The sequence below is a fragment of the Bubalus bubalis genome, chromosome 5 (assembly GCF_019923935.1).
Source record: "Bubalus bubalis isolate 160015118507 breed Murrah chromosome 5, NDDB_SH_1, whole genome shotgun sequence".
NCBI classification, from domain to species: Eukaryota; Metazoa; Chordata; class Mammalia; order Artiodactyla; family Bovidae; genus Bubalus; species Bubalus bubalis.
The window spans coordinates 103,043,654-103,067,669 of NC_059161.1; the positions used below are offsets into that span (position 1 = coordinate 103,043,654).

A 24,016-nucleotide genomic window follows, 5' to 3' on the forward strand; every position below is an offset into this window, starting at 1 on the left:
CGGTTATCTAAAACCACAAGTGGAAGCCTGAGACTGGTTTAACTCAAGCTGCTCCTTTGATGTGGAATGCTCCTTTCATTCCTACTCAAGTTCCAATAGTCATAGCTCAGGGATTCCTACAACTATAACTGGCTGGGACTTTGAAAATAGGCTGACTGTTTGAAAATAGGCTGACTTTTTATTTTATTGATGAAAAAAACAACCTCAAGCAAAGTTAAGTGAATGATCCAAAGTCACTGGCTATCACTGACACCCATTTCCCCAAAAAACTTAATTAAAATATATAAAACAGACTTTTAGCACTTCTCAGTTCAGTTTAGTTGCTCAGTTGTACCAGACTCTTTGGGAACCCATGGACTGCAGCACGCCAGGCTTCCCTGTCCATCACCATCTCCCAGAGCTTGCTCAAACTCATGTCCATTGAGTTGCTGATGCCATCCAACCATCTCATCCTCTGCCATCCCCTTCTCCTCCTGCCTTCAATCTTTCCCAGCATCAGGGTCTTTTCCAATGAGTCAGTTCTTCGCCTAAGAACATACTGAAGCATACTGGAGAACATAAGCATACTGGAGCTTCAGTTTCACCATCAGTCCTCCCAATGAATACTCAGGACTCATTTAGTTTAGGATTGACTGGTTTGATCTCTGTGCAGTCCAAGGGACTCTCAAGAGTCTTCTCCAGCACCACAGTCCAAAAGCATCAATTCTTCAGCTCTCAGCATTCTTTATGGTTCAACTCCCACATCCATACATGACTACTGGAAAAACCATAGCTTTGACTAGACAGATGTTTGTTGGCAATATGTCTGTACTTTTTAATATTCTGTCTAGGTTGGTCATAGCTTTTCTTTCAAGGAGCAAGTATCTTTAAATTTCACGGCTGCAATCACCATCTGCAGTGATTTTGGAGCCCAAGGAAATAGTCTGTCACTGTTTCTACGGTTTCACCATCTATTTTGCCATGAAGTGATGGGACCGGATGCCATTATCTTAGTTTTTTGAATGTTTAGTTTTAGCCAGCTTTTTCATTCTCCTCTTTCCCTTTCATCATGAGGCTCTTTAGTTTCTCTCCTCTTTCTGCCATAACAGTGGTGTCATTTGCATATCTGAGATTATTGGTATTTCTCCCAGCAATCTTGATTCCAGCTTGTGCTTCATCCAGCCTGGCATTGCACATGATGTACTCTGCATATAAGTTAAATAATCATGGTGACAATATACAGCTTTGATGTATATCTTTCCCAATTTGGAACCAGTCTGCTGCTGCATGTCTGGTTCTGTTGCTTCTTGACCTGCATACAGATTTCTCAGGAGGCAGGCAAGGTGGTCTGGTATTCCCATCTCTTTAGGAATTTTCCAGTTTGTTGTGATCCACACAGTCAAAGGCACTTCAGAGCCTCAATATTATTTCATGCATAAGTTCCTCCCCCATTTTTAGGTACCAAGTAGCCTTAATATTGTTGTTTATTTGCTAAGTTGTGCAACCCCATGGACTGTAGCCTGCCCGGCTCTTCTCCCCTTGGGATTTCTCAGGCAAGGATACTGGAGTAGGTTGCCATTTCCTTCTCCAGGGGAACTTCCCGACCAAGGGACTGAACCCATGTCTCCTGCATTGGCAGGTGGGTTATTTACCACTGACCACTAGGTAAGCTCCAAGTAGCCTTATTTATATAAAGTTAATTAGGTTTTAGCAGAGCTCTGTCTAGGGCTTCTCAGATGGTGCAGTGGTGAAGAATCTGCTGTCCAGTGCAGAAGATGCAGGAGATACAAGCTTGATCCCTGGGTTGGGAAGATTTCCTGGAGTAGGAAAAGGCAACCCACTCTAGTATTCTTGCCTGAAAAATTGCAAGGACAGAGGAGCCTGGTGGGCTACAGTCCATGGGGTTGCAGAGAGTAGGACCTGACTGAGCAACTGAGTAGGCATGCAGAGCACTATCTATATATATTTGTTCAATATTGTTTCTTTAACCATTTGCCTAGAAAAGCAAAGTGCTGAAGAAAACATGGAGCAAACACCTAATTTAAAATTAAACACATATGAAAAATCTCTGTATGACAAGGTATAAAATTTTATATCATCCAGATTCCAACTTTCATCTCCTGTAGCTAGTCCTACTGAATCTTGAGAAATGACAAAGAAAAAAGTAGCCTATTTGGATATCTTTAAAAAAAAAAAAAAAGAGTTTCTTTAAAGCATGTAAGGGAAAAGTCTAGTACCTAAACCTGTATTGAGGAGAGAATAAAGAAAAAGAGGTAAAAATTAACAGTAAATGATAGCTCTCTCTAGCAACAGCCTAGTAAGACTGATTTTCTAGTGAGCATGGAGGACTCTACAAGAAGGCTAGATGTATGGATTAAAATTGCTGGTTACTGAAGACAGTCTGGTAGTTAGAAAAGAATCAATGCCCTGAAAACAAACAATCCTCAAAATTTTAAGGAAAAAAAAAAAAAAAAAGCGACTTCCTGGTGGCACAGTGGATAAGGATCTGCCTGCCAAAGAAGGGGACAGCCCTTTGATCCGTGGTCCTGGAAGATTCCACATGTCATGGAGCAGCTAGGCCCACATGGCACAACTCCTGAGCCCGTGTGCCACAACTACTGAAGCCCGTGTGCTACAGCACCCACGAGCCACAGCCACCGAGCCTGTGTGCAGCAACTACTGAAGCCTGCGTGCCCAAGAGCCTGCACTCTGTAGCTCCTGACCCCACGTGTTGCAGCTACTGCAGCCTGGGCGCCTCGAGCCTCTGCTCTGAAACAAGAGAAGCTACAGCAATGAGAAGCCTGCACACTGCAACAAAGGGTAGCCAAGGGTAGCCCCCGCTTGCCACAACCAGAGAAAGCCTGTTTGCAGCAAGAATGACCCAGCACAACCACAAATAAATATAGATAATATTTTTTTAAAAGATGAAAGTCAATGAAACTCTGGTTTTTCTGCTTGCTAGGAACTGAAAAGATTTTTTAAAATCTTCAAAAAAAAAAGAATGAACCCATTGGTGAAGAAAGACGTACAAAGACTGCATTGCAAAGTGTTTATTAAACTGCTATAGATCTCTCTACTTGATCAAATGTCTTGGCATTGTTTAAAATACATAATCCCCTAGAAGTTCTTGGGCCCAGTGGAAAAAAAAAGCGTGTGTGTGTGGGGTGGAGGATGGGGGGAGTTTCTCTAACACAAGTTAAATTCACCTCAATTGATACTTGTATTGTGAATTGCCACTCATTGTGGAAAATTCCTCTATACCCTTGTAGCTAACATAGGAAAGATAATCAACTAACCAATGTTAAACAGACTTAGAGTCAACAGCTAACACTTGAATAAATATTGACAGAGGATAGCTGAAAAGAGAGAGGTTGCCTTTTGGGCTTTTGGAAACCATGAGAGCAACATAATTTTCAAAAACATGGGCAATGATTTAGATGCCACTTATTTAAACAGAAATACCTAGGTCTTCTATATTCTAAAGGTATGTGTTTCTCAAAAAGAGATCATCATCAAAAAGCCTTTGTAAGTGTGGAAGAGTTAAACAGGAACAAAGGAAAGCAAAGCTCCAGGAAATGATCCTAAGTAGTTCACATGAATTTAGCCAAATAATGCCTGCTGATAACAGGTGATGAAATTTAAACACTAAATATCCAAAAGGAAAGATTTCTCTCAGATATCCCCAGAAACTAGGCTGTCTTGGTTGACAAGTCAAGCTGTAGGTTTGGTTGAATGGATGCATGATATAAATGTCACTTCTTTGTTGAACTCAACATGATCTGCCAGGCCCAAGGAATCCTTTTGCACAATCTCAGTTATTTGAATCTTTCTTATGGACTGAAGTCTTTAGCTTGTTTTGCATTTGTATTAATGCTTTACTTCCCAGAAATTCCTAGCCTGTGAGCCTGGATTCATGGCGTGTTCCAATAATACCTAACAGAATGCTCTGCAAAGATGCATGCTCTGTTGCTCAGTCATGTCTGTCTCTTTGCAACTCCATGAACTGTAGCCCACCAGACTCCTCTGTCCATGGAATTTTTTACATTATAACTAAAACCAATTGTACATTTGATGAATGAATACAAGAATGCATACAATTTAAGTCCTTTACAACTTCAAAACTTTACAAGTAAGAAAAGATTTGATGAATCTGAATACAAATTTTCAAAAGCTATGTTCTAAAATATTCTTTTACTAATAATATAACTTCCATTTTCAATATGGGTTCTAAAGAAAACTCATGTGCAAATGTAAAGATGTTTTAATAAATTTCCATTGAAACCTCAATGTGGAGAGGTTTTAACTATGTGTTTCAGCATAGTTCTAGGCTTGGACCTAGGGAATGCAAGGGATTTTCCCCAACATAAGTGAGATTAAGCAACCTGTCATGAAAGAGGAAACAAATGGAAGATTCTGTCTCCCAACAAGTAAGCCTCTGAATGTGGGAAAGCAAAAACAGGCTCAGTATTTCTAAACCAAGCATATACTTACATCATGGAGTGGAAAGGCAGATGAGTAAGTGTGAGAATTTAGCAGTCTTTCAATGCCAAACCTTTTCTTCCCATCCTCCATGCCAAAAGGACACCGTGAGAGAATATAATAAACCTATGAGGTAAGCACAGATACACCTTTCAGAAACTTATGCTTTCTACATTTTTCGAAATCACAGTTTAACAATGTCTACTTTTTCTCAGGAGAAGGGCATGGCAGCCCACTCTAGTATTCTTGCCTGGAGAATCCCCACAGACAAAGGAGCCTGGCAGGCTACAGTCCATCGGGTTGCAAGAGTCAGACATGACTGAGCGACTAAACACACACACACACACACACACATACACACACTTTTTCTCAATGCAGATACAGGCTCTGGTAATGGAAGGAATCTTCCCCTTGCTGTTTGGGGGAAGATGCAGAAGGTAGGATTGTGTAGTTACAGGTACTTCACCTCCTGGGTATGAGAGCTCCTTATTCCCTCAGGGAGAGGGAGAATGGCTTATAACTTATTTTTTCTTCTCATGTCCCAAGCTCCTCTGGGAGTACTTTGTACCAGAATTGATACTATAATTGGGGTTTTAAGTTGGAGTCTAATATCACTGCTCCTAACAGTTGAGTTAGGGTAATAGGGAGTAGAATTGACACTTGGCCAAGTTGTCTTGAATGCTTTCTAATTCATTACTCTGATGTTTTATACAGGGCCTTTTCCTAATATTAACACAAGATGACGAATTTATTAACTCAAGAAGATCATACCTCTCTATATAACTACTATGGGATCATTTATATATTTTTATCAGTCTTATCCTTTATAAAACTCTATATTTTCCTTGGGCTGTGTTCTTGTATATTTGTCAATTCAATCTCATCTGTTTTTTGTCTTTCAGAAACTTTTCAAAATTTCTGCTTTTCTGATTTTGGGCTTTTTTGCACTGTATAGGTCTATTTCTCTTCTCCTCACCTTTTAAACATTTTATTATCTAAGGAATTGCTGATTACAAGGTCTGTCATCCTTGAATCTTTATCTAATCTGGTTATTCATTTTAAGGGCTGTTTAATACTTATGTCTGGTAAATAAATGATAATTTATGTGAGGTAGTTTTAATTTTATAAATAATGTGATAAATATTAGCTATTTTACATACTTTGGATTATTTCCCAAGGAAAGATTCACCAAAAAGAACTCCATATTGGGGAGCTAACAAAGTGGAAAACTTAATTCTTCCAGATATTAAGACTTATGATAAAGCTATGTTAATAAATACAGCATGATATTGTCAAATAAAAACAAATTTAGACTTAGGAAAGACTTTGAAGGATTATAGGAAGAGGATGAGGCAGACTACTGCAATAGAGAGATATGGGAACCTGGAGAAGTAAGCCAGGTTCAGGAAGTGTCTTTCTTTGTGTTAAGCAAGGGCTAGTCTACATGCCAACGTTGGCTCAGGTTATGGGTACATCAAAGTTTAGGGTCTTTAGGGGAAGAAAGAAGTCCAATTGAAGTTTGGTTAATTCACCTGGCAAGTACTTTGTTTCATGGGATTGATGAGGATAAATAGTTCAGATAACAATTTATGAAACAGAAGAGGACTGTGGAAGGCCTGTGTTTAAACTTTATTATCATAAAGTAAAAACAAAATGGAAAACTGTAAGGGTAAGTATAGATCTGAGAGTATAGATCTCAGCCACAATAAAGAATTCAATTTTGCCATCCGCTATAACACTGATGAACCTGAAGGGTAATACGCTAAGTGAAATAAGTCAGAGAAAGACAAATATGTAGAATATGATATGTAGAATCTAAAAAAAAATAAAATGAAATGAATGAATATAACAAAACAGAAACATTCAGAGAGAACAAACTAGTGGTCATCAGTAGGGAGGAGGATGTGGGAGGTGTGAGATAAGGAGAAGAAATAGGAGATACAAACTATTACATGCAAAATAAATAGGATACATGGATATATTATAGAGCACAGGGAATATAACCAGTATTTTATCATTTAAATGGAATATAACCAGCAAAACTATTGAATCACTATGTTGTACAAAAAACAGTGTCTAGGATATAGTAAGTGCTATTTAAATATTAGTGCTATTTAAATATCAAACTAGATCTGATAGATAGAGTACCTGATGAACTATGGCAGAGGTTCGTGACATTGTACAGGAGATAGGGATCAAGACCATCCCCATGGAAAAGAAACGCAAAAAAGAAAAATGGCCATCAGGGGAGGCCTTACAAATAGCTGTGAAAAGACGACAAGCGAAAAGCCAAGGAGAAAAGGAAAGATATAAGCATCTGAATGCACAGTTTCAAAGAATAGCAAGGAGAGATAAGAAAGCCTTTCTTAGCGATCAATGCAAAGAAATAGAGGAAAACAACAGAATGGGAAAGGCTAGAGATCTCTTCAAGAAAATTAGAGATACCAAGGGAACATTTCATGCAAAGATGGGCTCGATAAAGGACAGAAATGGTATGGGCCTAACAGAAGAAGAAGATATTAAGAAGAGGTGGCAAGAATACACAGAAGAACTGTACAAAAAAGATCTTCATGACCAAGATAATCACAATGGTATGATCACTCACCTAGAGCCAGACATCCTGGAATGTGAAGTCAAGTGGGCCTTAGAAAGCATCACTACGAACAAGAACAAAGCTAGTGGAGGTGATGGAATTCCAGCTGAGCTATTTCAAATCCTGGAAGATGATGCTGTGAAAGTGCTGCACTCAATATGCCAGCAAATTTGGAAAACTCAGCAGTGGCCACAGGACTGGAAAAGGTCAGTTTTCATTCCAATCCTAAAGAAAGGCAATGCCAAAGAATGCTCAAACTACCGCACAATTGCACTCATCTCACATGCTAGTAAAGTAATGCTCAAAATTCTCCAACCCAGGCTTCAGCAATACGTGAACTGTGACCTTCCAGTTGTTCAAGCTGGTTTAGAAATGGCAGAGGAACCAGAGATCAAATTGCCAACATCCACTGGATCATGGAAAAAGCAAGAGAGTTCCAGAAAAACATCTATTTCTGCTTTATTGACTATGCCAAAGCCTTTGACTGTGTGGATCACAATAAACTGTGGGAAATTCTGAAAGAGATGGGAATACCAGACCACCTGACTTGCCTCTTGAGAAACCTATATGCAGGTCAGGAAGCAACAGTTAGAACTGGACATGGAACAACAGACTGGTTCCAAATAGGAAAAGGAGTACATAAAGGCTGTATATTGTCAGCCTGCTTATTTAACTTATATGCAGAGTATATCATGAGAAACACTGGGCTCGAAGAAACACAAGCTGGAATCAAGATTGCGGGGAGAAATATCAATCACCTCAGATATGCAGATGACACCACCCTTATGCCAGAAAGTGAAGAGGAACTAAAAAGCCTCTTGATGAAAGTGAAAGAGGAGAGAGAAAATGTTGGCTTAAAGCTCAACATTCAGAAAAGTAAGATCATGGCATGTGTTCCCATCATTTCATGGCAGATAGATGGGGAAACAGTGGAAACAGTGTCAGACTTTATTTTTGGGGGCTCCGAAATCACTGCAGATGGTGATTGCAGACAGGAAATTAAAAGGCGCTTACTCCTTGGAAGGAAAGTTATGACCAACCTAGATAGCATATAGAAAAGCAGAGATATTACTTTGCCAACAAAGGTCCATCTTATCAAGGCTATGGTTTTTCCAGTGGTCATGTATGGATGTGAAAGTTGGACTGTGAAGAAAGCTGAGTGCCAAAGAATTGATGCTTTTGAACTGTGGTGTTAGAGAAGACTCTTGAGAGTCCCTTGGACTGCAAGGAGATCCAATCAGTCCATTCTAAAGGAGATTAGTCCTGGGTCTTCATTGGAAGGACTGATGCTAAAGTTGAAATTCCAATACTTTGGCCACCTCATGCGAAGATTTGACTCATTGGAAAAGACTCTGATGCTGGGAGGGATTGGGGGCAGGAGGAGAAGGGGACAACAGAGGATGAGATAGCTGGATGGCTTCACCGACTCGATGGACATGAGTTTGAGTGAACTCTGGGAGTTGATGATGGACAGGGAGGCCTGGCTGCTGCGATTCATGGGGTTGCAAGGAGTCAGACAAGACTGAGCAACTGAACTGAACTGATTTAAATATTTGCTATTATTAACAATAATAGTATTTTAAGGAAACTCAAAACTATTTTGCACATTTGAGGTGTCACTGTTTTAAGCATATACTTGCAAATATGACTAAGAAGAATACAAGTTTGGATACATGCATTTGGTATATGTCAAAATAGTAAGAAAGAAAGAGAGGAAGGAAGGAAAAAAGAGAGTAAAGAAGGATGGAGGGATGGAGGAAGGAACGAAAGAACAGACATTTCCCTGGTGCCAAATCTTAAAGCATTTCCTTCAGAGACTTCTAATTATAAATTCTTTTTCTCTTCTCTCAGAGATGTATGCAAATCCTTTTAAAAGCTAAATAAACTTCTTGCCAGTTCTCTAACTCAGGAGTGTTTTTCTTAAGTTTTCTAGGAACCATCTCTTTCAAATGAAAACCTCAAGGAAGGCAGCATCGCTGTTTCCTTGTCTCTATATGGGAGTGTAGTCTAGGCATCTGGTTCCAAGTTGTAGCTACCTGCTTCACATAGATATATGAGAAGCTTTATTATTATGAACACTTCAATTAGTAGATGAACTTAGAATAAATTATGTGGCAAATAGTACAGCCAAGCCTAATAGAGGGGTCATCTGTGAAATACACATTGTGAGGCTCAAGACATAATCTGCTCAAGACAGATTATCTTGTTTATAAAGCAGACTTGTGAATTGAAACCTGGCTTTCTGATTTCATGCCATGTGCTCAACATCCCCTTAAATGTTGCCTCTTAGATCTGCTGTTCCTGCTGCTGGTGCTTTTTAATCCAGGTAAGACAAGGGAGAGAACTTTTAGTTTGTTGATTTGCATTTTTATTTAAATTCTAGGTACTACATTTTGTTTAATATTCCTGTCAGTGAATTTTTCAAAAACCAGATCTAGGGACTAGAAGAATGATTATTTCAAAATCCTTCTTAGACACTTAGGAGTGGTGAATCTAAGGGAATGAAGTCGCTCATTCCTCAAGGAAAGAGTAAGTAATCTCAAGAAGAAGACTCTTGTCATTGTTAGAACCCTGGTGATTTCATTAGTAGGTAACAGATACATGGGGAAAGAGTAACAAAGAACCTGAATTTTTTTCCTCTAAAGTCAGATCAATAATATAGGATCTCACACTTAGCAAATCCCTCATGCATTCCAAAAACTATTCAAAGTCATTCACACCTTAACTCATTTAATTCTCAGGGTAACCTATGAGGTGGGCATTACTCTTCTTTTAACAAAAAGAAACAGGGGCAAAGAAATGGTGAGAGATTTTTAATGAGAAATTTAAAGATTCTAGGACTACAACCGGAGAGGAAATATTATTATAAAAAAGACTGAAAATGGTTTTAAATGTAAGGAAAAAGCTCTGATGTTTCTCAAATGCTGTCTATTTTGGACAAAATAAAATAATGCCTGCCATTTCAATATACAAAGAATGTTGCCTGCCAACGAGCCATTAACCACTGCAGCCATCCCACAATGGGAAATGCAGGACAGAGAAAAGCAGGATACAGGTCCTACATAGTTAAGAGGTATATCAAAGGAATAATTTCAACGAGCCCAGACTCCAGAATCTTCCTATACCCAGAAAAGCACTAAAATTATTAACTTGAGATATCTGCATTTTGTGATTAGCAGTAGTCTTTTAATGCTCCATTACATGTTTTTTGTTTTTTTTTTCCTAGCAAAAACTTCTTTTTATCCTGGGTTCTCCATGACCTCTTTGTAACAGTTCCTCAGAGGCTATAGTCTATGACAATGTCCCTGAATAAAACATAATTCTCAACATTTACGTTGTGCTTTTTTTACAGTCAACACCATATATAAAGAAATTAAAACATTTCATTTCCATTTGGAATGACCAATATTTCTCCTAATGATTTTACAGAAATCTTACAACATCAAAGTCCTCTAGGTCTCAATTAAGTGATTCCCCCAATATTGCATGAGGCCTCTCTTTGCTATATTCACACTGTCAACTATTCACTTTTAAACAATTTGAGAAGTAGGGAGGTTGACAGGGTTAAGTGATCCAAGATGGACATTCAAACCTGCCCAATATCATGGAACACATCAAAGTTTACACAGAAACACCTTGTAAGTCATAGTATTGCACATGTACACATATAAAAGCACACTTGAAGAGATGTACCCAAAGGTCTTCTCTACCTACAATTCTGTTTCTTGATGAGGATGGAAAGAAGCTTGACTCATCTTTAATGAGAAAGAGCTCTTGCCGATGTCTGCTGAACTGGACAGTGAAATAATCCGGAGTAGGATACTTCACATCCTTTGGGAGCTTCAGAGGCTCAAGCATACAACTAAAAGGGAGTCTGTCAGCTGAGGGAATATCACTCTCCTTAACAGGCATTTTGATTCCCAACACTTCGGCATAAGTAACTAACACCTCCCAAGGGGCATGGATCTTGACAAAATAAGTCCTTCCATCTTCGGAGTTCTGTATAAAATGGAGGCAAAATAGTGGAAAGATTACTAAATTGATTAAAGAAAGAAAATTTTTATAAAACCCCAAATTAAAGATGTCACAGCATTTTCAATTTTTTGAAAAATTTCAGCAAAATTTCTAGAAGAATAATGCTTAAAACAGTGGTACATACCTTCTTCTTGTTTAGTTGCTCAGTTGTATCTGGCTCTTTGTAACCCCATGGACTGTAGCCCACCAGGCTCCTCAGTTCATGGGATTTCCCAGGCAAGAATACTGGAGTGGATTGCCATTTCTTTCTCATATATATATATATATATATATATATATATGATATATATATGTATATATATGTGTGATATATATATATGTATATATATATATATGTGATATATATATGTATATGTATAATATGTGGGTTTTCCTGGTGGCTCAGTGGTAAAGAATCTGCCTGCAATGCAGGAGGGGCACAGGTTCAATCCATGGGTTGGGAAGATCCCCTGGAGAAGGAAATGGCAAGCCATTCCAGTATTTTTGCCTGGGAAATCCCATGGATGGAGGAGCCTGGTGGGCTACAGTTCAGTGGGTTGCAAAAGAGTCAGATACCACTTGGCAGCTAAAAATAACAACACACGCACACATCATATACACACACACATGTATATACACACACATGCATGTGTGTGAGAAAGAAAGAGACATAGAAAAACAAAGTGAGAGTCTTTTTAAAAATATATTTCAGGGTCAATGTACACTAGCCTGATATCCATAGAAACACATGCGATTCTGGACAATCTCTTAAGTTTTTAACAACTAGCTATTAGCTCAGAACTGTGCTTAGGGTATATGAGAAATACACGCAAAGCATAAGATGTACTTGCTCTTCTACCCAGTTTCAGTGTATTGCCTATACCCAGAAGAAGAACTTTAGGTAACAACAGTTCATTTCAAAGGAGAATAGTTAAGTTACAGATAGAATACATGGTATAATTCATATTTATTAGAGTTTAGTAAGAAAAAAATTCAGCAATAAATACGAAGTAGAGAATATTAATTTAGAACTAGAGTATTAGAGTTTCATGGACAGGGTTGGATCTGAAATAGGTCTTTAAAAGCAATTTGGAAAGAAATTCAATACAACAAGTAAATGGTAGGTTAGGGGAAAAAATGTCATATTAATGAACAGAAAAATATGTCTAGGCCTTAACTAAAAGTTTGTGTTGCAAGATAGCCAGGTTAACTAGTTAAGGTGTTAGATTATAGGCCGCCTTCAAAATGAGACAGATATGAAACAAAAGCCATGTCTTTCCTTTCTCTGGATCCTGACGAGAACTATGCATGCCTATTTTTAAAGTGTTCCACTCATTACTCATCATCTCAATTTCAGAGCACTGACCTAGTTATTTACCTGAAATATCACAGGCCCTATCAACCCCCGTGTAAATGTCTGTAGGCAGAAAAACTTATTTTGCTCCCAAACACAATCTAGTCAGTCAAAGGTCAGAGTACAAGGAAACAAAACTTAAAAAACCAAGACTCTGGTATAGACTAATAACTACATTTACCATTTTATCTTCAATTTCCAACTCAAGACCAGTTTTTCTGAGATTTTGTTCAAATTGTCTTCTTCTTTCCTATGGAAAAACAAATCAGTAGAATTCTGTAAAATACTTTTATTTGCCCAGTGATAAACAGACTTGTTACACAATGACTGGGCCTTCAGACGTTCCTTGGTTGTACATAAAAGCATTCTATATATTACCACCATCTGAGTGCCATGAATGGCTTTTCACCTGTGTTATAATTCATACTATAACTATAAAAATCAATATATCTAGGAATAATCTCCAGGAAATATGCAGGACTACTCTCTGAAAAAAAAATACAGAAAACTTTACTAAATTAACATAAAACATTTTGATAAACAGAGATATATTACACTTCTAGTTGGGAAGACTCAGTCCTACAAAGATATCAGATACTTTAAACAAATGACATATTTAATGCAATTTTCAGGCAAAATATCATCATGACTTTTTAATCATGAAGAATAGTTTCACTCATAAAAAGTAAAATTAAATTTAATTCAATTAAGTGCAAATAATCATTACTTGTGAGCTTTAAAACAATAATTAACTGTTCAAAATGCTTTTGGCTTTAACTATAAGTGTGAAAAATTGTAACTGTGATTTAAGTATAATTCAAGTATGAGTTAACCCTTATGCAAGTGTGAAAAATTGCAACTGTGACTTAAATGTAAAAAATTATGATATAACTACGAAAAATAGTAAATGAATTTTTAAAAGGTTTTACTAGGATATCACAGGACATATCTTCAAGTGGATATGTCTACCTTGAGAGATCTTCAAACTTTACAAGGAATATAATTTTAATGTGCTCTTTTTATCCAACATCCAACATTTACAACATGTGAGAATATGTTTATGAACAATTCTCCCCTATCTGATACTTTTTCACAATTGCCCTTCTCCTATGTTACCAAAAGAAAAAGTAGGCTGTAATCCTCCAGGAAAGCAAAACAAAACAAAAAAAATAAAGGGCAAGAAGGACATTCAAAGTACATTATCAGTATTAAAAAAGTGAATAAGTTTAGTTCAGTCACCCAGTCATGTCTAACTTTTTGCAACCCCATGAACTGCAGCACGCCAGGCTTCCCTGTCCATAACCAACTCCTGGAGCTTACTCAAACTCATGTCGATGGAGTCAGTGATGCCATCCAACCATCTCATCCTGCCTTCCATCTTTCCCAGCATCAGGGTCTTTTCCAATGTGTGGAAAAGACATTTCCATCAGGTGGCCAAAGTATTGGAGTTTTAGCTTTAGCATTCAGCTTTAGCACTGATTTCCTTTAAGATTGACTGGTTTGATCTCCTTGCAGTCCAAGGGACTGTCAAGAGTCTTCTCTAACACCACAGTTCAATAGCATTAACTCTTTGGCGCTCAGCTTTCTTTATACTCCAACTCTCACATCCACACATGACTACTGGAAAAACCATAGCTTTGACTAGATGCACTTTTGTCGGCAAAGTAATGTCTCTCCTTTTTAATATGCTGTCTATGTTGCTCATAGCTTTTCTTCCAAAAAAAGTGAATATCTCCTCTCATTACAGTAACAAATGCTTTTGTGAGACATGTGGACACCAGTTCTCTGACTTCAGTAAAATTGAAAGCTGAGCTAAGTATTGTTAGGTGATAGACCATTAACTATTACTTTTATGACAAATCACTTTGTAATTTGCAGCTGTAATTCAGGAGTTCACCCAAAAAAGATTAAAGCTGCTAAAACAGTACCATTTCTATTCCAATCTACTTATTTATCTGAACAAGCCTAATTTATACTAACATGAAAAAAAGAATATATTTGAAGGAGAAGCATCTCATTCTAGGAATAATTCTCATTCATCTACAAATAAATAAAATTTGGTTGGGCTTCCCTGGTGGCTCAGTGCTGAGGAGTTGCCTGCCAGGGCAGATGACATGGGTTCAGCACCTAATCCCGGAGGATCCCGCACGCCACGGAGCAACTGAGCTTGTGTGCCACAACTACTGAGCCTGTGCTCTCGAGTCTGGGAGTAGCAACTACTGAAGCCCACGTGCTGCAGCTACTGAAGTCCAAGCACCCTGGCACTCATGCTCCTCAACAAGAGAAGCCACCGCAACGAGAAGCCTGAAAACCACACGAGTGAATAGCTGCTGAGAGCCGCAGCTAGAGGAAAATGTGTGCAGCAGCAATGAAGACCAAGCACAGTCACATATGAATAAATCAACAAAATTATTAAAAGAAAAAGAAGGTATTGTTTAAAGCCCCTGCATTCATTTCATTAACTGATGCATTTAGGATGAGTTTACTTTTGATGTTTGATTATTACTTGCAAATATTGTAGTATTTCAAGGTTTACCAATTATGCACTTGTACAACTGTATTAAAAAAAAAAAAAAAACAACCCTCAAAAAACAAAAGAAAAAGCTTAAGGCTTAGACTGTTCTGATGAAGAAATAAAAACCCTTCAATGTACATACACATTTGTTATAGCAAACTTGACTGAACAAACGATAGAAGCCTCTTTAAATATAAAACACATTTAAATTAGGAAAAAACTACACAGAAAACAGTGGAAGGAAAATTTTAGGTGGAAAAAAGTAAATCATGTAAAATTTGAAGTGTTAAAAAAGAATTTCTTCATATAATTCATTTTTTAAAAATAAATGATGATGGGTGCCAAATTGCCATGACATTTACCTTCTAGGGATATAAGCTAAAAAGTGATTTAACTGGACCATTTACAGTACACTATAAATTCTGTCCTTTGTAACTACTGAATATATGGTAAATAACTGTAAATAAGGAAGACTTGTAGATGAATCAGGCTTTGGGGAGAAGTCCAGGAGTTCATTTTAGACCTGTTGAGTCTGAGATTCTGTAAGACTTCCGAGTAGAGATACAGAACAGCCATATAGGAAAGAAGTATGAAGTGGAAAAGTAAACAGAATTAGCACCAACATGGTCTTAAATTTTAAAACTGTGAGACTGGATGTATCATCAAAGAAATCAATGTAGATTGAGACAAGAGGATCAAGGACAGAGCCTACAGCACTATGCTAACAAGGGATGAGGGAGAAGAAAAGATTGAAAAGGGGTGGCTAGTGAAATAAGAAGAAAACTGAAAGAATCTGGAGACTTGGAAGCCATGTCAAGAATGTGCAGCATAGAGAAAGGAAAGCTAAGTGGTGGCAGATGCTGCTAACAGGTCAAGCAAATGAGGGTTGAGACTCGAACACTAGATTCATTTACATAAAGAAGAGCAGAGTGGGTGAGGTTAAGGCCTGATAGGAATGGGTTTAAGAGAAAACTGAGCCAAAAGAAAATTGAGAAATTGACAGTAGCTGGCAGGGAAACTGGGATCAAGAGAAGGTTTTTTGTTCTTGCTTTTTTAATTTTTATTTTTTAAATAAGGAACAATTAACAGCACATTCACTTGTTGAAAGAAATGATTCAGTAAAGAATGACACAAAATGCAGTTTAAGGGAGAAAGAATTATAAAAGCAACATCCCTAAGTAGGCATACTATAACAGGCTTAAAACGTATTCTTAGAGAGGCCTGCCTTCAAGGTTGGTTCTGGTGTTTGGAAACTGGTTTTGGGGAGTGTTCCCACCACTCTCAGAACTACTGAGAGTGGCTTACTTCACTTCACCTATGACATAGTTTTGTACATAGTTTTGTCACAAATGACATAGTTTGTACAAAACTATGTCATTTATACTGAACACCTGCTTCCCTTTAGGACTATGAAATATCGGTATGAGCTCAGCAGAAGGTGACAAGTAAAATCCTACAGTAAAATCCTACAGTGCTGCATCATTAATGAGCTTCCCTAGCAGTCAACGGGAGAAGGCAATGGCACCCCACTCCAGTACTGTTGCCCGGAAAATCCCATGGATGGAGGAGCCTGGTAGGCTGCAGTCCATGGGGTCGCTAAGAGTCAGACACGACTGAGCGACTTCACTTTCACTTTCCACTTTCATGCATTGGAGAAGGAAATGGCAACCCACTCCAGTGTTCTTGCCTGGAGAATCCCATGGACGGAGAAGCCTGGTAGGCTGCAGTCCATGGGGTCGCACAGAGTTGGACACGACTGAAGCGACTTAGCAGCAGCAGCAGCAGCAGTCAACACTTCCAGTGCAATGTCACACATTGTCGCTAGAAAAATCAAGTGCGTCCCATGACTCCCCTCCACCTGGCGAGAACTCTTACAAGCTTGTATCTGCTTTTCTCTGGATTTTGTCCCATACATTCTTTTCCTTTTGCTGATTTTGCTTTACTTATTTCATTGCAATATATCATAGCCATTGAGTGTGGCTGCATGCTGTGTCCTGTGAGGTCTTTTACTGAATCAGCAAACCTGGGGTAGTCTTTCTGATCCCTAAAAATGGATTCAGGACACAAGCAGAGTTCTTGGCTTTAGACAGAAGGACAGACAGCTCATCTGTGGTAACAGAAAGAAACATAGATTACACAGATGAAGATACTGGTAGATGGACAGACATGATAATGAAAATTAATAATTTCTCTTCTACTTGCTTCAGTTTTCTCAGTGACTTAGAAAAGTGGTCAGCCAAGCTTGAAAATAAGGGAATACATCCAAGATAAGAGAGAGAAAAGGTTATAAAACGTTTAGTCATCCAGCAGATTGGGAAATCGAATAATTTAAAGAAGTAAAGTGTGACTGCCAGATAGCATTAAGGACCTAGTTGAGGTCCATTGGCACAAACACAAGATAAAGTCAGTAAGTGAGTTATATCTCTTTCTTTCTGATGGTTTTGCATGTAGTAGGTAGACAGATGGGTTTAACGAAGTTGTTTTGCAAAGTTAAGTATGACTGAGAGAGGAGCAAGGGGTTCAATGGCATATGCCATAAAGTATAATTTGATATGAGATTTAAACTGAATAAGCATAAAAAAGAGCATAAAGATAAGGAGCAGCAGTAAGAAGATTAACATAATTATATTTAATCTGGTCCTGGTGAGTTGAAGGAAAAAGGGTATTAGTCAGACAGGTGGATACTTGGAATGAGATTGTAAAGAGTTGTAGGTATTAGTAATGGCAAGTTCTAGGGGAATGAAAGGCTGAGTTAGAGACTAAGATAACTGGGAAAGGGAGTTCAAGGAACACAGAGGCCAGGATGCCAAAATAATCATCTATATATGCACTGAGATTATAAATACTTAAAAAAGGAGCTTGGGTGTAGAGTAATAGTGAACCAGGAGCTAAAATTGTTGAGAAACTTTTTGTTAACAAAATCTTCCCTGTTGGAAGATCAGGGACAGAATAAGGGCAGCAACAATGCTGGGTAGTGATAACTCTGATGAGATTTAAAGCTCAGGAGTTTTAGGGCTAAGCAAGGGAGGACGGACTGGAATCAACAACAAGATACAAGGAGAGCAGGCATTCATCCATCTCCGGAAAAACAGTCTGCAGGGGAAAAACCGCCACCACTTAAGAGGGCTGCTGGGGAAGGCATCAAATCCCCAAGAGGAGCTAGGCTTGAAGAACATTCAGACAAGAGCTGAAAGTGGTGACAGTGAATGAATTTCAGTGCCCTAGTGAAAGAGTTTCCAGGGAAAGAGTGGAAGAAAAGGACAGGGAGGCATATATACAGGAACTTACATAATATCTCTAGTTTTTTACTTTATGGGACATTTATTTCTGATGTTAAGCATGTTAGTAAATGTGTGTTTATATGCTTACCCATTGCTGTTGTTCAGTCACTAAGTCATATCCAACTCTTTGAGGCCCCATGTACTGCTGCTGCTGCTGCTGCTGCTAAGTCACTTCAGTCGTGTCCGACTCTGTGTGACCCCATAGACAGCAGCCCACCAGGCTCCCCTGTCCCTGGGATTCTCCAGGCAAGAACACTGGAGTAGGTTGCCATTTCCTTCTCCAATGCACGAAAGTGAAAAGTGAAAGTGAAGTCACTCAGTTGTGTCCAACTCTTTGCGACCCCATGGACTGCAGCCTACCAGGCCCCTCTGTCCATGGGATTTTCCAGGCAAGAGTACTGGAGTGGGGTGTCATTTCCTGCTCTGCCCATGGACTGCAGGACACCTCAAATATTTAATGGCTCAATCAGCAAAGAATCTGCCTGCAAAGCAGGCGACCCAGGTTCAATCCCTGGGTCAGGAAAATCCCCTGGAGAAGGAAATGGCAACCCACTCCAGCATTCTTGTCTGGAAAATTCCATGGACAGAGGAGCCTGGTCGGCTACACAGTCCATGGGGTCGCAAAAGAGTTGGACACAACTTAGGGACTAAACCAACCAACCAGTATTTATTAAGCATCCATTATTCTCCAACTACTCCTCTAGGCGTTTGAGTATACAGTAACAAACAAGACAAAGTCGTTGGTTTTGTGAACTTACTTTATGGTGTTGGAGACAGTAAACAAGTGAAAAAAACCCACAAATAATGTAAGTTTAGAAAGTGAAAATGTAAGTTCAGAAAGAACATAATATCAAGGCTATTTCAGATAGAATGGATTACTGAAAGCTGAAATGAAATTGAATACAAAAGATAAATATTATATTCATACATACACCTCAAATTCTGGTGGTCACATTTAAGAACAAAGGTGAGCTACAAAGAGAAGCCACTGTCCAAAATGTTAAAAAAAAAAATTGAAATTACATATGCATTTTTGGGTTGCATACTTTGTAGTCTTTGCACTCAGTTTCTGCTTTCAGAAATACTCTGGGGCCGCTAACTTTTACAAAATAATTTCAGTGGAAACATCCCTGTCAAATTATGGAATGTGCTTCTTTTTATTATTCCCATCTCTCTCTCTCTTAAGTACTTACCGCCTTTAATTCTGCTTCTTTCTTTATGTCATCAACATAGGAAAGCACAAAATCAATTTTCCTAATCCCATCTCTGAAGAAGATAGAATCTTTGCTTTGTTCATCTTTTTTAAACTGCAGGAGACATGAATGGCACAGCTTCAAATTACAGTTTTATTTTCAGATGGCAAAAAAAAAAGAAAAAAATTAAAATTTGGTCACCATCTAATTTCATTTTCAGAAAATGACAGATGAAGACAGAGCTTTCATCAATGGAAGATCATGCTTATTTTGGAAAGTCACATTCATAAAGAAGTTACATATTAAACAATGAAGACTCAAGATGAAACGAACCATATTGACTACATGCACATATACTAAAAATGCTACAATTATACCAAAATACAAAATGAAAACATGTATACATTTATCCCAAAAGCATATTCAGAGAGAGACTTGTTACTTCATTAAACAAAATACCAATTAGTCCAACAAATAATTTATGGTCACATACTATTTTAGGGGTATAATTAATTACAGACTAATTCATGAATTAGTGCAAGAACACTGCAAGAACAAAAACATAATTAATGCTCATGCTATGTTTTCATAACATTGCTACTTTTTAATTAACTTTTTGAAGGGTTAAAATAAAATCAAGATGCATCTAAAAATTAGAAAGCAAGTTAGCTTGCTATCTGGCTTCAATTCAAATACACTCGCACACAAATCTCCTTTTCAACATCAATTATTTAAGTGAGCCAAAATCAATCCATTGTTTAAATCTGTGTTATCAATTCTCTCAGTAAAATGGTCAAACTTGCAAATTTACCCATCACATGTATAGTTCATTAATTCCTCCCTTTTCAAAACTACAAAAACATCAGAGCTTCAAAAAGAAGAGATTTTAAGTTTGACTGATTTGGTCCTCTTGGGAGTTTACATGTAATATGTAATAGTTAATATTTGGAACAGTCCACATATAATACCTAGAATGATGTAAATAGATGATACAGTGCATATCAGTGATCTCTCTAACCCTGTGATGCAAATTCATAATATAGACAACTTTCCAACTGCTTGAGCTAACTAGTGAATGGGGAACTGGGTTTTTAATTTTCATAACTGTATTTATTTCAGTGTATGAGTTTCTTTTATGGTATTCTATGCTGTTTTTCATTCAAGTCAGGCCAGGCAAATCATCCATAAAAAGGACTGGATATAGATCAGTCAAGTAAGAATAAGAAAAAAATCTCATGTTTGATCTGTGGTTTATGAACAGAATAACTGTATTTTAGTTATATGTGCATAACTGGTATGTCTCAGAAAGAACTAGCTCCCAATGCACAGGAGGAAATGAGTGAAAAAAGAATGAAGAAACAAAAAATACTCAAGGAGTGTAGAGATTACATATCAAGATTTAGTTATTTAAATGTTATGTCTGAGTTTTTTGCACCCCAAAGGATACATAGTCATCTCTCTTCTCATAAAAGTAAAAAAAAAAAAAAAATGAAAAATTCAAACTGTCAGGTTATAGATCTTGATTATAAATCACTAAAAAAAGTGAACAAAATGAAAAATTATTTGAGCTCTTGTAAGTTGTCACAGGATTAGCATATTTTATGAAGTTCCCAAACTGGGGAAGGGAAAATAATACTAATTAGATTAAATGCAATCAAAGCAAAAAATTAGAGGGAAAAATAATAATCTTTTTGCTCTAAGTCTGGGTCAGTCATATTTTATCTGGTAGACATTTTAATGACATACATTGGTAAGAATTCATATTGTTTGGACAGCTAAATTTAGGTCCACAAAGAGAAGTTCTGGTGACAGAAGATGTGCATATAGAAATCAACAAAAATCACACTCAGAGTGTTTTTCCATTAGGGAACAAACAAAGTAGCTACACTATTTAATCCAATTATTTCCTGAATGTTCAGTCGAAATGTGCTGTGCTTAGTTGCTCAGTTGTGTCCAACTCTTTGCAACCCCACGGACTGTAGTCTGCCAGGCTCCTCTGTCCATGAACATATGTAATTCTCTTCTCTCAAAAACCAAAGGCTACCTAGAAAAACCCACATTTCTATCATTATGTCTTTCCCTAACTATACCCAGTAAAAATTTTTTTAAATACAGAGAAATCACCGGTAGCCCTGTAAACACTATGAGGAGAATCCCACGGATGGAGGAGCCTGGTGGGCTGCAGTCCATGGGGTCACAAAGAGTTGGACATGACTGAGCGGCTTCACTTTCACTTTTCATTTTCAGGCATTGGAGAAGGAAATGGCAACCCACTCCAGTGTTCTTGCCTGGAGAATCCCAGGGACGGGGGAGCCTCGTGGGCTGCCGCCTATGGGGTCGCACAGAGTCGGACATGACTGAAGTGACTTAGCAGCAGCAGCAGCAGCAGCAGACATCCTTAGCACTGTTCACAGAAACTGGCTGAAGTCAACTGGGGCAAAAAAACATGATAATTTTGTTACACGTAACTGAAAACTATGAAAGCATCTCATTCTTTTGCAGAAAACATGACATTAAGATCATTTTTTTTTTGCAGTGTGTGTGTGTGTATCTTTTTATTTATATTTGATTGTATTTGTATTTGTTCTTGGAAATGCCTGTTTATAGTGAGGCAAACATCTGTGTGGCTGATGAATGAGGTAGTTATTCTGAGGTTCATAAACCTCAGAATTCTTCATGGGAATTCATAAACTTCTGAAACTGTATGTAAATTGAAAGTGTGTAAGTGCAAGTGCACATATTTGTGTGTTTGCAATTACAATTTTTTAAGGAAGAGGTTCCAAAGCTTAAATCAGGCCCCAAAAAGATTATGAATCACCATTCTAAAATCTCAGTTGTCTGGGGAATAGGAACCAATGACAAACACCCTCAAATTAATAGCATTCATTACAACAGAAATGACTCGGGCTAGCAATGTAGCCATCCAAAGCACAGGCAGTCATCATTCCGCGCTGGTTACCAGAAGACGCCGCCTCAGGAACAAATTGAATCGCTTGGCAGACTGTGAAGCAATCAATAGAATGTTAGCAAATCCTGCCCAGAATTAAAGAAGAGTTCCCCCAAAACAGACATGCAAACAAACAAACCCCAGTATGATCGCTCAAGTGAATATGCATGTGTATGTGTAATACTTAGGATTTGGAAGGTGGGAGAAGACAGTAAGAAGAAAAGAAGAACAAAAATAGGAAGAGGACAATAAATGAAAGAAAAATAGGGGACTTTGAAGTAAATTTCCCTAAATCCTTTTACAGTAACTTTAAATAATATACATTTGTGGACCTGGATTAAGAAAGAAAGAACAGAAAAAATAATGAAGGAAAACATGAGAATGGAAATGTAAAGTAAAATAGATGTAGTAGAAATTCTGTTATGTATGCCTATATACATCAGGCAAAGAAAGCAAAATTATTACAGTTATTCCGGGACCATGTATGGTATGAAAAGCTCACCCAATAATGTAAAATATTTCATTACTGAAAAAAAAAATACTGAAATTACCATTACCATATAAGTGTGTGTGTAATTGCTTTTTTTTAGAAAGAGGTTCCAAGCTTTAATCAGATCTAAAAGATTAACGATCTTTCATTACAATTAAAATATTTCACTATCAGAATACTGGGGGGAAAAAGTAACTTAATTACTTAAATGCTGAGTTGTCTTCAATCTTCAGTTACCATTATCTTTAGAATACCAAAGCAATTCACTACAAAACATCTGGGATAATCAATGATATTTGGAAGGAAAACAACCTATGGCACAAAAAGGCAAGTACTATATTTCACAATAAAATGAAATTATAAATTATCTAATTAAATTATCAATAAAGAATTTCAGTTCTTGCCATGCAAAGTTTTGTTTAAACTGTTGTCTTTCTGGAATATGCTAAAGAGACCCAGCAACTGGTGACTAAGCTGGGAAAGTCTCAGCTCTGTAAACTGAACAGCCTGCTATGTATAGATGACTTAATACTGCCATTACTTAAAAAAAAAAAGACAGATACATGATGGATGTTGGTCACTGTATAAAGCATATTATTTTGTGTTGGGCTGAAATATTTCAACTTAGCACTTTAATTTTCTTGGGATCTTTCATGAGATGCACAAGTTACTGCTTTTCTCAGATGTTTTACCAGAAGTCATCACAAAATTGTTAAGGGAAATGAAACACTCATACTCTAGGAAGCCACATAGGACCATATTATGACTTTCACGGGTCCCTTTTTCTATTAAAATTTTTAATAAAAAATAATAATATGATTATACTTTTTTTACACTGATTTTAAAATATATTAAAATTAAAACATTTCCACGGGCTCCAAAAAGTATTTTGTGGCTCCCATGCCTAGAGAATAAGTTGGCCCTGGAGTCATGGTTTAACTAGTACCACCACATTAAGAACGTTGAGTATGCAAGGTATAAAAATTTACCTAAATGACTGGTAAAAAGCCTTCTGTGATAAATACATCTAATGTCAAGTTACTTTGCAGCCTTTCCAATACACGATATCCTCACAATATAAAAATCAGTGAGCTCAGTATCAACAGTTGGTCCTGAAAAAGTACTGACTTAACATTTCTAAAAATTAATTTTAAATATAGTAAATGAAGAT

At 37.5% G+C, this 24,016-nt stretch overlaps 1 protein-coding gene across 4 annotated transcripts in view; it reads right to left on the reverse strand.

Annotated features, from left to right (window-relative positions):
• The window catches only part of ANO5 (anoctamin 5), an 87,358-nt gene that overhangs the window by 41,352 nt on the left and 21,990 nt on the right, over positions 1-24,016 (reverse strand). For 2 of the 4 annotated variants that reach the window (XM_006063312.4, XM_025286286.3), the window contains exons 4-8: positions 22,368-22,409; positions 19,409-19,522; positions 12,601-12,669; positions 10,766-11,050; positions 4,471-4,584 (exon numbers count right to left, since the gene is read on the reverse strand). In XM_006063312.4, the coding sequence (XP_006063374.4) occupies positions 4,471-4,584; positions 10,766-11,050; positions 12,601-12,669; positions 19,409-19,522; positions 22,368-22,409 (624 nt within the window). The remainder of the gene's footprint in view (positions 1-4,470; positions 4,585-10,765; positions 11,051-12,600; positions 12,670-19,408; positions 19,523-22,367; positions 22,410-24,016) is intronic. The other 2 variants (XM_025286287.3, XM_025286288.3) reach the window with 2 other exon arrangements.